General features: G+C 43.0%; 1 protein-coding gene across 2 annotated transcripts in view; it reads right to left on the bottom strand.

Annotated features, from left to right (window-relative positions):
* Nucleotides 1-14,320, bottom strand: part of FAM184B (family with sequence similarity 184 member B) — an 805,260-nt gene that overhangs the window by 458,220 nt on the left and 332,720 nt on the right. For both annotated transcript variants that reach the window (XM_069631907.1, XM_069631908.1), the window contains one exon: nucleotides 626-702. In XM_069631907.1, the coding sequence (XP_069488008.1) occupies nucleotides 626-702 (77 nt within the window). The remainder of the gene's footprint in view (nucleotides 1-625; nucleotides 703-14,320) is intronic.

Here is a 14,320-nt window from a genome sequence, read left to right as displayed (position 1 = left end):
TCCACTATGTCCCACACAATGCACCTGTACCCCACCATATAGCCTTAATTGTTAGACATAAAATAGACACATCAACCATGCAAAGCATGTGTTTTCTCGGCACTAGCCACCAAATCCTGGATTGTTTTCCAATTCAAGCTTTAACTCATCACCTGCCATCCACTTTTATAAAATGCTTAAGCTGCTTCTGCTGCCGGTTTCTGGAGTCTCACTCAGCTTTAAGTTCACAGTGTCTATAGGCTATTTGACCGCCTTGTCCCTCAAATAGTCTCGGTAAAGTGGTCCCTATATATATGTCCACTCGCTGGCCATTTCTAGACACTGGCGACATCGTTTGTTACATGGTCACACCAGACAAACATGACACATACTGTAGATGCATAGGAGCCACCACTGAAAGTGCACTCAGATTGTTCGCATTTGCCTCTGCTTGTGCATTTTATCAAAAGAAAAATGTGCACACTGGCATCTATGTGATCCGTAAATTAGAGATGGCATGTTTGTGTTACCTCAACATGTCTTCTTCCCAAGCCTATTCTCCATTTAGTCTACTGAGTCAAAAACTCTCAGCCAGTTATTAGCTAAAGATGCGTTGCATTTATCAAAAGTGGTCATCTCCACTTACCTTGTCCTTTCTTCCTTTTTGGCTCCTGTAGATGGTAAATGTTCCTTAATTTGTTCTCTTTCCTTCTGTAGTTGTTCCTTTTTTACACAAAAGGAAATGCATATTTAAAATCAAAATGACACAGTTTGAGAAGACATAGGTTATTGTTTCTTCCTTTTATACAAATTACTGTACATCACATTGCTGCCAAAAAATAATAAACTGCTAATCGTATACAGAAATGCCCAATGGCTTTACATGAATGACAGTGAGAAACAAAGAAAAGCAGCCTGTAAACGTGCTTTTTCAGATACAAAGGATGTAAAGGAAAGCAAACAAGTATTATATGTAATTAATTTGTCTTGCTTACTTTGACAATGGGAACTAAAACCGTGTTAAGTGCAAAACATACATTCTGTTTTGTGTCTATTCAAATGAAGCACAGTCTTTTGCAGAAATATTTTTCAGCACTGTCCATGCTGTTAAAACAAGTATGGGTAATCTTTCCTATTAAGGGACTTTAGATCACTTGTCATTCCTAATTATGTCAATATAAACTCTTGCCGCCCGGTCCTCCCTCAGCGCCAGGGCCTTCGTGTCAGGGGACAGACCCAGCACCATATATGATGAAGGAGAACATGGCGTTTCATCATCAGGAAGAACATCCCATGGTCCTCGACCATCAACGTTTCTGTGGACAACTTTCTCTTAAAAGTCAGTCCCAGAATTAAATGTCTGGGGCACCCCACATGTTCTTGTTCCCAGGTGGGACATTTGAATTGGATGTTTGGACATGTCCTTCGCTGCCACCATAAACAACTACGATGTTGCAGCTGGGCAGTGCACAACATCTTTAAAACCCTCAAACCACTGTATGATGCAGCAAAAAGAAAGATGGCGTATTATCCGGCTTGTGATTTCAAACTACATAGGGTTCTAACTTCAACAGGTGTGTAAGACACTCATAATTCGCTGGATGTATACCACACACGTCTGAACCATCAGGCATTAACATACAAACTAGCTGATGAAGAAAATAAAAAAATCGACTGCTTCCAGGGATAATACTGCAACGCACACTGGAACTGGGACGCTTGCACAAACGGATGTAAACAAGGGCACAACACATGGAAGAACCACTTGAAGAGACTTCAGCACAAGGTGCACAGGCAGTGCAGGCTCAACCTGCAGAACACAGAAAGCACAAACTTCGGGGAGGACCTCATTCAGGGTTGCATCAGCCCAAAGAGGTGCAGCAGAAGACCAAGGTGGGACAGGAATCTAGGGTAATGTTAGGTCAGTAAATCCTTACTATCAGGACTGCATTTAAAAGGACAACACACAGTTCCCAAGCAATCCCAATTATACTTTATGATGAGCCGAGCAAACCAGCCTCAAGGTCACTTCTCCTGTCTTCAGGAGATGACCAACACAGATGTGTACATGTGTTTGTGATACATGAATATATTTTCTGCAGTGTATGTCACACATCGGGGTCTGAGTGACCCGCGCACCTCTTCTTCATCACGCCCGGTGAAACAAACCAGCAAGGTACCTACCAAAGTTGTGACGCTTCGCCAAAATATCCAATGTTTTTTAGCCCCTTACTTCTCTCGGTGGCGGTTACCCTGGAGGTTGGGCTCAACAACATCAAAGGTATCAAAAACCTAGCCTACAACTCCCAAGAAACCTAATTTTGCGTGTAGTTCCGACTATGCGGAACGTGAGCTCTGACGGGCTTACGGCGCTCAGCCTCCTGAGTATATCAGGCACTGCAGCGGTAAGGACGCTGCTTCTGATTAAAGTTGCAACCGGCATCCGAAGTTTCGTCTTCTGTGCCTTACAGTCTTCCTGTGTACCAATTCCTGAGAATTCACAAATACTTTTGACTTCCTGTGTACCGGACCCTTGCCTGCTCTACAGTTTGCTTGTTTTCCTGATTTTTTACTGTTTCTGCCTACCTGTGTACCGGACTTTTGCCTGTCCTACGGATTGCTTTCCTCCTGAATCTGTACCATCATTAGCCCGCTTGTGTATCAGATTTTACTGCCTGTTTACTGGATTGCCTTCCTTCTGTCCTGATTCATTTACCACCGCCTTCTCTTCCCAGCTGACTTCAAGTACTGTGTACTGTACTATTCCAGTGTTCTTTTGTGGATTTCGACTCCATTCCGAGGTTTTGGATTTGTTCACTCAAGTGCACGCAAGGACGCTTTGCTGATTAAACACAAAACTCTTTTTCTGAAAGTGCACACAAGGACGCCTTGCTGAATACTGTGCACCTACCCGTATCTAGTGCGCCCCTCGTGCCGCCCGGGTATAGCTTCCCTACTAACCTTCCTGTTTATTGTTTTGTACCTTCGTTGTTCTAGTTTAGGTTATTTCAACTCCTGTCCAATTCCTTCTGGTAAGACTTCCTTCATTTCTATTCCTATCTGAATCTATTAATTTCTTACCCGAATCCTTAAAATGGAAGTTCATTTCTTTTCTGTACTTACAGGAGAAATTCCATTTCTGTTCCTTTTCTGATGATAAGGGGAGTGGGTGACCCAGGTACTTTTTGCTTCTGAGAGGCTTTTCTCTTTTGATGATCTTTGCTTTTTCCAAGTATTTACCAATTGTCCTTTTTCTTTTTAGCTGGGTCCGTGGCGGTGTGTTCTCCCTGCTCTTTTGGGTGATCAGTCTCTCAGTCTGTAATTCAGTACAACTGAGGGTCATATCATAAAAAAGAGCTTATTCCCTCAACAGAGAGGAGGCTCAGGTGGAGGCTCCATCTCAAGCTCTTCAATCAACATCCAGTACTTCCTTCCTGGTCGCTTGCCTGAAGCACTCGCCGGCCGGTGAGTAACAAAATCAGAAGCCATGGATGAGACGGACCCTCTGAATGCTTTGGCTCGTTTGGTGTCCGAACTTCGTACGGATATGAAGGCAGCGCATGATGCATTGCATCACAGGATTGACAGTCTGCAGAGATTTCCAACTCCTCAGACTCTGGGCATAGATTCCTCCGGTGCTACGGCTTCAGGTTCTGGCGCCTCTACGGCTGCCCCCTCCGGGTTTTCCGCAAATCCTGTCCTCATGACTACACAGTTCCCGTTGGCCCTCCTGGAGCGTTTCACAGGTGATCCAAAACAATACCGTACTTTCATTAATCAGTGTAAATGACACTTTCTTTGCCGCCCAACTGCTTTCCCCAATTCCACGACAAAGGCGGCTTTTATTCTTTCTCATCTAGGGGGCACGGCAGCGGCTTGGGCTAATCCTCTACTTGAATCTAACAGTTACGTTCTATACGACTGTGACGCTCTTATCACAGCCATGAACAGGGTCGTTGATACCCGCTACAAATCACAGGCCACAGACCTGGAATTCTTGAATCTACGCCAGGGCACTTCTTCTCTGTTTACCTATCTTACTCGTTTCAACCTATTGGCGGCTGAAACAGATTGGCCTGAGGAGAAGAAGTCGGCAGTATTCTATAAAGGGCTGTCTGAAGAATTAAAAGACATCCTAGCTACTGTCCCCGTGGTTCCTACTGTTTTTGGGGAACTTTTGGATTTAGTTTTGGAGATAGACGCCAGAAGGTCCAAAAGGAAGGGGGAGCGTAAGCCACAAGTAAATTTAACTCCCACCTTTGACCCTGTGCCAACACAATCTTCCGCTCCAGAGCCAATGCAAGTGGGGGCAGTGCGGGGCCCTCTAACCCCTGCACAACGTGAGTATCGACGTTCTCACAATCTATGTATGTACTGTGGCTCGGCCGATCACCAGCTGAAAGACTGTCCAAAGAAACCCAACAAGAAGGCGGTAAACGCCAAATCCCGGTGGTAGTCAGAGTCCCTACGCCAGGAATCTTATCATTGGACTCTCATGGTACTGCCTCCGCCCCTGTCACCTTGCCGGTAGTATTTACTGCAACTGCTGATACTTCCTTTTCTTCTCTGGCTATCATCGATTCTGGGGCAACAGGAAATTATATGGGCTATGATTACGCTATCAATCACAAGGTTCCTATATTGGATAAGGCCCAACCAGAGGCGGTCCACGCGGTGGACAGCACTTCTCTGGTTTCTGGGATGGTAACCCAAAACACGTCCCTTGTCCGTATGCAAACAGAAGACGGACATGTGGAAACTATCTCCTCTGATTTGATAAAAGCACCACAATTTCGGGTCATCTTGGGAGTTCCATGGTTACGCTATCACAACCCGGCCATTGATTGGGCTGAAAAAAACGTCCAATTTCCTTCCTCGGTCTGCAATGAAAAATGTTTTCAGGACTCGAATGTGTGTCTGGTGTCTTCTTGTGAGGCATTGGCAGCCTCCAATGCATTTATCGGTGCTATTAACAAGACTTCATTCATTTCTATTCCTATCTGAATCTATTCATTTCTTACCCGAATCCTTAAAATAGAAGTTAATTTATTTTCTGTACTTACAGGAGAAATTCCATTTCTGTTCCTTTTCTGATGATAAGGGGAGTGGGTGACCCAGGTACTTTCTGCTTCTGAGAGGCTTTTCTCTTTTGATGATCTTTGCTTTTTCCAAGTATTTACCAATTGTCCTTTTTCTTTTTAGCTGGGTCCGTGGCGGTGTGTTCTCCCTGCTCTTTTGGGTGATCAGTCTCTCAGTCTGTAATTCAGTACAACTGAGGGTCATATCATAAAAAAAGAGCTTATTCCCTCAACAGAGAGGAGGCTCAGGTGGAGGCTCCATCTCGAGCTCTTCAATCAACATCCAGTACTTCCTTCCTGGTCGCTTGCCTGAAACACTTGCCGGCCAGTGAGTAACAGTGTAAGCATATTCCTAAGCCTCATCAGGTGTACTACTGAATATAAAGGCCTAGTCTTTCTTCAATCAGTACAATGATCCACATACAATTATATTTAGCATCAACATTCTTTTAGGCATTCATTTTCATACATCATATAGCATTGTTTCTTCCATAGGAGATCGGCGCCTATGGTATGATTACTGTGACGGGCTGCTTTCTCACCAGAAACACAATCATTTTGCAAAATTATGGAAAGTGGTGGTCCATAATTCTTCATTGTGACCATCTGTTACACAAAGTTATGTATAAGGTGGAGGGAAGCCACACTGTCTGGCCAAAATACAATCCCAGGGCATACTGGTCCACGTAGACACAGGGCCATCATTCATGTGATGACCAACTCTCACCTCAAAACACTAAATCCCTGCCTGGCATTGGAGCCATCCAACATACAGATTCACAAATACGGCGGCTCCACTCAGTTACACCTACAAGGTACCTTGTTCACAGACATGCAGCATGAGCAGGAATGCGCCAAAATCAACTCTACGTTACGAAAGATGCAAAAGAGACTCTCCTCAGTTGTGACCCCACTGAAACTCTTGGACTTGTGATCTCTGCATACAACATGAACTTTAATGACACAGAGGTTACTGGAAAAGTAAAAGACCTAGCTAAGAGTATAGGCTGTCTATGAAGCAAAACAGTCAGATTTACATTATACCAACGTTGCAACCAGTAGGTCTCTGTCATACTGTAAACAAATCCCTTTTCATCTGAGGTAGAAAGTAAAAGCAGATTTGGGTAAATATTAGAAGTGATAGAAATCATAGAAAAGGCCAAGAGCCTGCCAGCATATCGCATATCGGGATGCTACAAAACCAAAGCATTTAGGCTATGTGTTGACATACACCTGCCCATTAAGTCAATCAAGAGCGAGCACTATCCCGGGCCCACAAACAATGACATTGTGGAAGATCTGCAGAAGGTGATTATCTTCTCAAAAGTGGACCTGGATTGCAGGCTACCATCAGATCCCACTACACAAGGACTCAAAATACAACATCACTTGCTCCTCCCACATAGGTCTCTACCAGTATAAAATGTCTTAAGTTTTGGTACATTGATTTGGGTCGGAGGTATGTTGGCAGGGTTGCCCAGGAGTGCCCTATGTGAGCAACAGTATTTTTATCTATGCCATGGCTAGTGGGACCCAAATAAATCTATTTGTGCAATATGTATAGTGTCTGCAGCCTAAAAGCATGACTAGTGGGTCCCAAAGAAACGTACTGGAGAAACATGTATAGTGGCCAATGCTGAAGGCCCTGGCTAGTGGTACCCAAAGACACTTATTGGTGCAATATGTCTAGTGGCCAGGGCCCCAAAGTAACCTACTGGCCATGGCCAAAGAGCTAGTGGGCCCCAAACACAGTAATTGGTGCAGCATGTAAAGTGGCAATGGCTGACGGGCATGGCTAGTGTGCCCCAAATAAATCTATTGGCTGCGGCCACTGACAATGGCCAAAGGTCATGACTAGTGGGTCCCAAAGAAACATGCTGATACAACATATAGTGTGGACATGGCCGAAGACCATGGCTAGTGGGCCCCAAAGAAACCTATTGAGCAACATGTGAAGTGGACACGGCCAAGGCCATGGCTGGTGTGCCCTAAAGAAACCGATTGGAGCAATATGTGCTGGTCATGGCTTAAGGGTATGTTTAGTGGACCACAAAGGAACATATTGGAGCAAAATTTAGAGTGGTCATGGCCAAAGGCCATGGCTAGTGTGCCTCGAAGAAACTTATTGGTGCAACATGTAAAGTGGCCATGGCCAAAGGCCAGGGCTAGTAGGCCCCAAAGAAACCTATTGTTGTAATATGTACAGTGGCCATGGCTGAAGGCGGTAGCCACTCGCCAGGACTAGTGGGCCCCAAAGAAACCTATTAGTGCAACATGTAAAGTGGTCACAGCCGAAAGCCATGGCTAGTGGGCCCCAAAATCAAACTATTGGTTATGGCCATGGCTAGTGGGCCTCAAAGAAACCTTTTGTTGTAATGTGTACAGTAGCCACGGCTGAAGGCGAGTTATATTGCACTCACCGCAGTTGGAAGTGTTTTTTCCCTTTCCATAACCCTGCTGGAGGAGGAGACTATTACATGAAAGCTCTGCCTTGAGTGGAGCAGAATTGGAGGTGAGTTTTATTGCAGTCACCGCAGTCGGAAGTGTGTCTTCCCTTTCCATAACCCTACTGGAGGAGGAGACTATTACATAAAAGCTCTGCCTTGAGCGGAGGGGAGTTGGAGGTGAGCTGTATTGCAGTCACTGCATTCGGAAGTGATTTTTTCCTTTTTCATAACCCTGCTGCAGGAGGAGACTATTGCATGAAAGCTCTGCCTTGAGAAGAGTGCAGCTGAGTTGGAGGCGAGTTGTATTTCAGTCACTGCAGTCTGCGCAGGTGAGCCTGGTGGCCCTTGGCAGCCCTTCGTAAGGGTGCCCTACCTGCAGCGATTCGAGGCATCGAAGGACTAAGGCAGGGGGGCGCAGTGAAATGTAAGTACATTTCTCCTTTGAACACCAAAAGCGGGAGTGCATGCAGAAGTGTGGTTTCTCCGTGATCCGCAGAGATTACCATAGCTTGCCGCAGCTTGGCTGGAAACAAGTCGCGTGTGGATTACTTAATTATCTTAACTGCTTGCCTAGAGACTTGAGGTTCAGGGGAATCCCGTCACTGTGTGTTGTTCCCCCTATGGTTCCTATTGCCTGACATCTTTTAATTGAGACTCTATTCACCTGACATTCGCCAATCTAATGACTGATTATTTTGTTGTGCTTCAAATAACACACACTTTTTAATTATAATTCACCTTGTTGTTCAGTGTTTGCTTAGGTGAATTATAATTTTTGATTTTCTTCTGACCTATTCTGCGAGGATCAGGGTTGGGTATACATCTGTAACATTGCAACTAGGACGCTATTCACTTGAACCGTATAAATCAGGATGCCTGGAAAGTTAAGTCTGAGTTCTGACTATAAACTGAGGAAGAACGCACCTTACCCAAAAACGCAGGTGGGCTTTAGTGCACGTGAATGAGCAAATGGAAATAATGGGAGCTCTTCTAAATCACATGCTAGGAGCTTGCCCAGTGGTAAGCAAAATCAGGAGTGTCGGGCCGGCACTATTGATTCCTATTTCCTATCAGAATTGACATCTCATTCTCTACCCACACCTATTCCGGTAATAGATAATGGACCGCCTAGCAACATGATAACATGCAGGGAAAACAATATAACTCATTCATTCAGACTTTTCATTCTCAGCAATGGACAATAACCACTCCCTGTTGGCTCTCTGCTCATTGCGCGACTCTTTGGCACCCAAAGCCTAAACGCAACTACAGCTTACCGCAAAGGATGTGTCGCAAGATATGGTCATTGCACCTCCCAGACTTAACACAACAGCTAGAATGGCACCACCCAGACTTGATCATGAACACAATAATGATAATGATAATGGGCACAGGTTGTCGGCTTTGCCTAACATGCGTTCTTTAGAAGATGGGGTTGCAATTGCTAGCTCTACTGTTGAGCATTTAGGCCAGTAGTGTGAGTCCCAAACTCAACTTTCGGTCTTACAATTTGCCATGTAGGTGGTATTGAAAATGTGCGGTAAGATTCTGAATGGGGTTTCAGTTTTGGCTAGTAATAGCATTTCAAAAACTGATGTTGATAAAGAACTAGATGTGCTGATTGCTGCTCCAGTCCTGTATACCTCTGTTAATCTGAATCTACATAACAAGATGGTATCGACGGAGATGGCTACTCTTATCGATGCTGATCTCATTGCTTCTGAGGTGGATGAGATGGCAAACTTCCTAGTGAGACTTCGACTATTTATCTAACCCATAAGCAACGTTAACTGGGTGGGTGTTAAATGACAGATGTCAAATTGTTGTTGATGATGAGATGGAGCGGAATATCAGTATGGTGTCTTCCTTACTCCTTCCCATTATGTCTAATAATTCAGCTGCAGAACCACAACATCATAGGCCTACTACCACTGTAGTTTTACCACTTGATAGGCAACAATACAGTGAGAATATTGTCTCAGATATAACTCTAGAGGCGGACTTGAAAGAACTTCCCCGAACAATTGCCATAAAAAAAAGAGAAAATGTAGTTCGAACCCCAACATTAATAAAGTGGACTTCTTGTCCTTGACTCGCAAATTTTTTCCATGAAGATTCCTTGATACCAAGGACTTTGAATTTATTGAGCCAATCAAGGACCCCAGATATCAGTTTAGCAAAATATGCTTCAGCATGAATTAAACCGTGCAGATGCTTAGATCATATAAAGATCGATATGCAGAGCTTGGGTACGATCTTGACGTTGCAGAGGAGGTTTTCCCACCTGACCTGAGTCAGTGTCACGATTTGAGAACGATCAAGGACAAAATAAATACCATAGGTAACAACGGTGTGAGTGCAAATACTAATAGTGTATTACAGGCAAATATTCAAGGTATTTCGAATTGCCTCATCCTAAACAACGATACAAGTGGAAAGTGAGATTTGGTCATTTCTACCCAGAATTCCCAGGGACTTTCTCATCTGCTCAAGACTAGAGGATCATTAGAATTGTTACTACAGAGGTACATTTTGCAGTTACACGAAGTATGGTTACTCTCTGAGCTATTAACCAATGGATTCCAAATCTTTCAATTGCTGGCCAATATAAGGCAGAGACGCCGCCCTCATCATTGGAGTTAAAAACCATCTAAAAGCGGCAAGAATTATGGCTAGTGTTTACAATCCCCATGTTCTTGCTGTCAGAGAGAGCCACAAGAAAAATGCTGGTGGTATAAATATGATTAATGTATATGACCCCCCCAGGCTCAGCTAAAACAGATGACATCTCAGATTTTGTACTAGAAGTGATCTATAATATTAAGAACTTAGAGGAACAAGATCAGATTTATGTTGGGGGGGGATTTAAATGCTAGATGCTAGTATCATAATGAAAATCAGGAAACTGACTTTGTCGAGCGCAAGTCTGTGACAATCACTCAAGCAAAAGATTCTGCCAAAGAAAACATATGGGTTGACACATTGTTTGAATGGGGTTGCTATCCGATGAATAGAAGGGTAGTGGTTGATGTTTCTAGGAAAAAGTACCTGGTGATCAGGGATGAAAACCTCGACACTTGACTATTTTATCTGTAATTCGGTGGCTCTTCCTTATGTTAGGAAGTTAGAAACTACTGACACGAGCTACAGTGATCACGCCATACTTACTTCATACACATTAGGTAACACTGACATCTGTTATCAAGGGCAGGTTGGGGAGCTTGAAAGGGACCCTGCTGGTATTAGGATAAGCTGGACTGAGAAAAGCATTAAGAATGCTGGTAATTATTTTACTCTACAGGCTGAAAATGTGTTGACCGCGGCGGCCTGTTTATCAGCCGATGGGATCGAGGATTTGATCAGGGACTGTACCTCATCTCTGGCGGTGCAAAAGGGTAATTACGACTAAGAAATATCGATTTGATAAAGCTATTCCAGAGGCGAAAAAGTCCTTAAGGTGAGAACTAGTCGGTATCAAGAAAAATTGTAGTTCTTTTATGGGGGTAAAGGCTGCATCACGAACTGCAAAAAACAGATACTGGAGATGGGTAAAGGATTGGGTTTCTTCTGGTAGAAACGCCCAATGGCAATCTGGTTGCCATTGCAAAGACTAGGGATTCTCGTAAACTGTGGAAACTGCTGAGCACTTTTAATTTTAAAACAGTAACCAATGAGGTCTGTACTATCAGTGAGCAGGTGTGGCTGGGTCATATTAGCAATGCTTTCTATGACCCAGCTACTCTTATGGGAAATCTAATATAGCCTGCAGACAAGTTTAGCTTGAGCTTTATTCAGGAAGAGATTCTGTTGAAAATTGGTGCTTTAAAAGACTCTAGATCCCCTGGTTCTAATGGCTCTTCAAAGTAAAAAAAAACGATTTAATATTTTTGGGGAGAGCTAATATGCTGTTTGATCAGTAAGGTATGCCAGTAGGGACTGATTCCTAAGTCTTGGCGTTGCTCCATTCTTGTGCCAATACATAAGAAGGGGCCCAGAGCATGCCCGGAGAACTTTAGGTTGCTAGCCATGCTAGGCACAACTGGAAATTCCAAATGGGTGTTTGTGCTGGATCAGGAACTGCCCATTGTCTGTGGCTTTTAGACTCCCTTACCAAAGCGGCCAAGACTAAGGAACAACCTGAGCGCTACATGGCCATGATAGACTTCCCGGCAGCCTTTGATACAGTAAAGAAAAATAGGTTATGGGCCAAAATGAACCATTTGGGCTGAACGCAAGATTTGCTTTTAGCTGCTATCATGGGTTTACACAAGAACACCTCAGTAAAAATTATGCTTGCCAATAGGGACTTGGTATCAGGGCCGGTTAGAACAAACCGAGGGGTAAAACAGGGGTGTGTGTTTGCCCCCTTATTATTTTAAATACATCTCGCTGAATTATCGGATGTGCTTGAGTCGGCTAACATCTGCTCACCTAGGTTAATGGGAGTCAAAGTCTCTTGTCTCTATTACTCAGAAGATCTGGTCTTATTTGACCATACATTTGCTGGCCTTAAAAGATCTATGGAAGAGCTACAAAGGTTTGATAAGGACCATGATCTCATTATGAACTATGAGAAGACTATGGTCATGCACTTCTCATATAAGCGTGTCTCTATAACTACCTTGGTTATTGATGAGAATACCATTGAGCATGTCCACAGCTATAAATATTTGGGTGTTGAATTTACCACTAGGACCGATTATGGGAAATTGGTTGATGCAGGAAAATGAAAGGCAATTACTAAGTATGTACAGTTGTGTGAGAGCGGCTTCAGGCTTTAGTTTCCAGCATATTCTCACCCATAATAGGCAGTGTTTTTGCACTTCAGTAATATAAGTTCTGGAGGCAATTCGTATGAAAGACTTCTCCTGGTTAGATGTGTTGGAGGGCAGATTCTGGTGGAAAATGCTTGGAGATGGGCTAGAGCGTTCCAGTTTAAATTATCCGTATGGAGTTGGGCCTCACATCACTGTCTACCATGGCATTGAAGATGAGAATCATATTGTAGTTGAAATCCCGTAACACTCCAGTATGTCCACTGTTACACCTACTGGGTGAGCAAGTACCTATTGCCCATTCTGATCTGCTGGTGTCGCTGACACATGCGAGTTTTGAAAATATGGGATGGAAACCAGTTTGAGAGGACAGCCTACAGGAATTAGTTAAGAAGGCTTCCCGCAAGATGGAGCAATGGGAGTGGTATCGCCCCATTATTGACCAGTTTTTTCATAAATATAAAGTACCTCAATGTTATATTAACCTATGTCCTCCCCCAGAATTACATAGGCTTGTATTATTACTGTGAATTGGTAGATTGCCAGTATTAGCTTCTATCGGTCCAGAGCACGGAATCCCAAAAGAGGGCTCATGTGGTCTAGCAGGAAAACTAGAGACAGCTCAAAATATGTTGACGGAGTGCCTGGAATATGGCCCTCTCTATATGGAGATGTTGGGTCCAATTGTTTCAGATTACAACAGTACAAAGAGGGAGTAATTCTGGTGTTACTGCTTGAATAAAGGACATCCATCAATGCATATTGCTCTGTTTAACATCTGAAATGAAATACTCAAATTATGAAAAGTGACAAAAATGCCCAAATTGAATAACTAATGCTGACATCTGAATATGGTCTTGGAATCTGTCTAATGGTGGCTCTGAAGGTATTGCCTAGAAGCCAATGTGAATCTAGTAAATGTATTGATGAATCTGTAATGATGAATATCTTTCCCAGTTCTCACTTTATTTCAAGGATACATCAGGACGCAGAATTGATATGTGATGGGTATAGTTGTATATATTCAACGAAAACACGCTGTTAAAGGGACGTTATGGTTACAAGTAAAACCAAAAAACCTCAGAAATTCATCAGTTATTGTAAGCTAAGCAACCATAACTTGCGCCACCTAGGATTAACACTCAGGACATCGGGGATGACATCACAAATGTCACTGATGACATCACAGGTGGCATCACATATCTGGGCCACAGGTGGTTTTGTTCACAGACAGGCAGAATATGAAAATTCAAAAGGTGCTATATATCTAGACGTTAACCTTATCATAGGTTCTTAAAGTACTTTCCTTAGGGTTTGGTATCAGCTCATGGTGCACATACATGGGGCAATAAGCAGGCCTCAAACATACAATTCATTTGTATACATGAAGATAAACTTTAATGTTATTAACATTTTTTGATGATGCTGTTTCTTTCTTCCTTACTTTAGTTACCCTGTATGTGTCTCTGATTTGTATGCATTGTGGGTCTTCATATGTATTGTTTGTACTAGCACAAGTGTGTAGTAAGTCTTGAATTGTTAGATAGTATTTACATGTTTAACATTACTCAAAACTCTGATAAGGTAGCCGTCATTATTTTACTATCCAAAATTACATGATTATAAATATTGTACTTCTATGGTGCATGCTGCAGCCATTGCCTATGTTTATGTATGATTAGGTTCCTTTATTAACAACAACACTCCAATACAATGCTGTTTAGATGAGTGCGTTCTGTAATAGATTAAGTAGTTCATGATAGGTCTCCCGATCATCCCTGACATCTTGTTATCAACATTGTAAACACAACCCCTTGTAGGTTTTGGTTTTACTTGTAACCATAACGTCCTTTTAACAAAATTTTTTCATTGAATTTCATAGGTTTTTATTAGTGCAACTTTACCATAATATCCCTTTAACAAAGTTTTTTCAGTGAATTTTATAGGTTTTCGTTAGTGCAACTTAACCATACCTTCCCTTTAGCAAAGTTTTTTCAGTGAATTTCATGGGTTTTTACCAGTGCATGGTATTTTCCTACAA

The sequence above is a fragment of the Ambystoma mexicanum genome, chromosome 6q (assembly GCF_040938575.1).
Source record: "Ambystoma mexicanum isolate Mex_15411 chromosome 6q, UKY_AmexF1_1, whole genome shotgun sequence".
Taxonomy (NCBI): Eukaryota; Metazoa; Chordata; class Amphibia; order Caudata; family Ambystomatidae; genus Ambystoma; species Ambystoma mexicanum.
The sequence above is the reverse complement of the archived record's forward strand: the minus strand, read 5'-3'. Positions and strand labels throughout refer to the sequence as shown.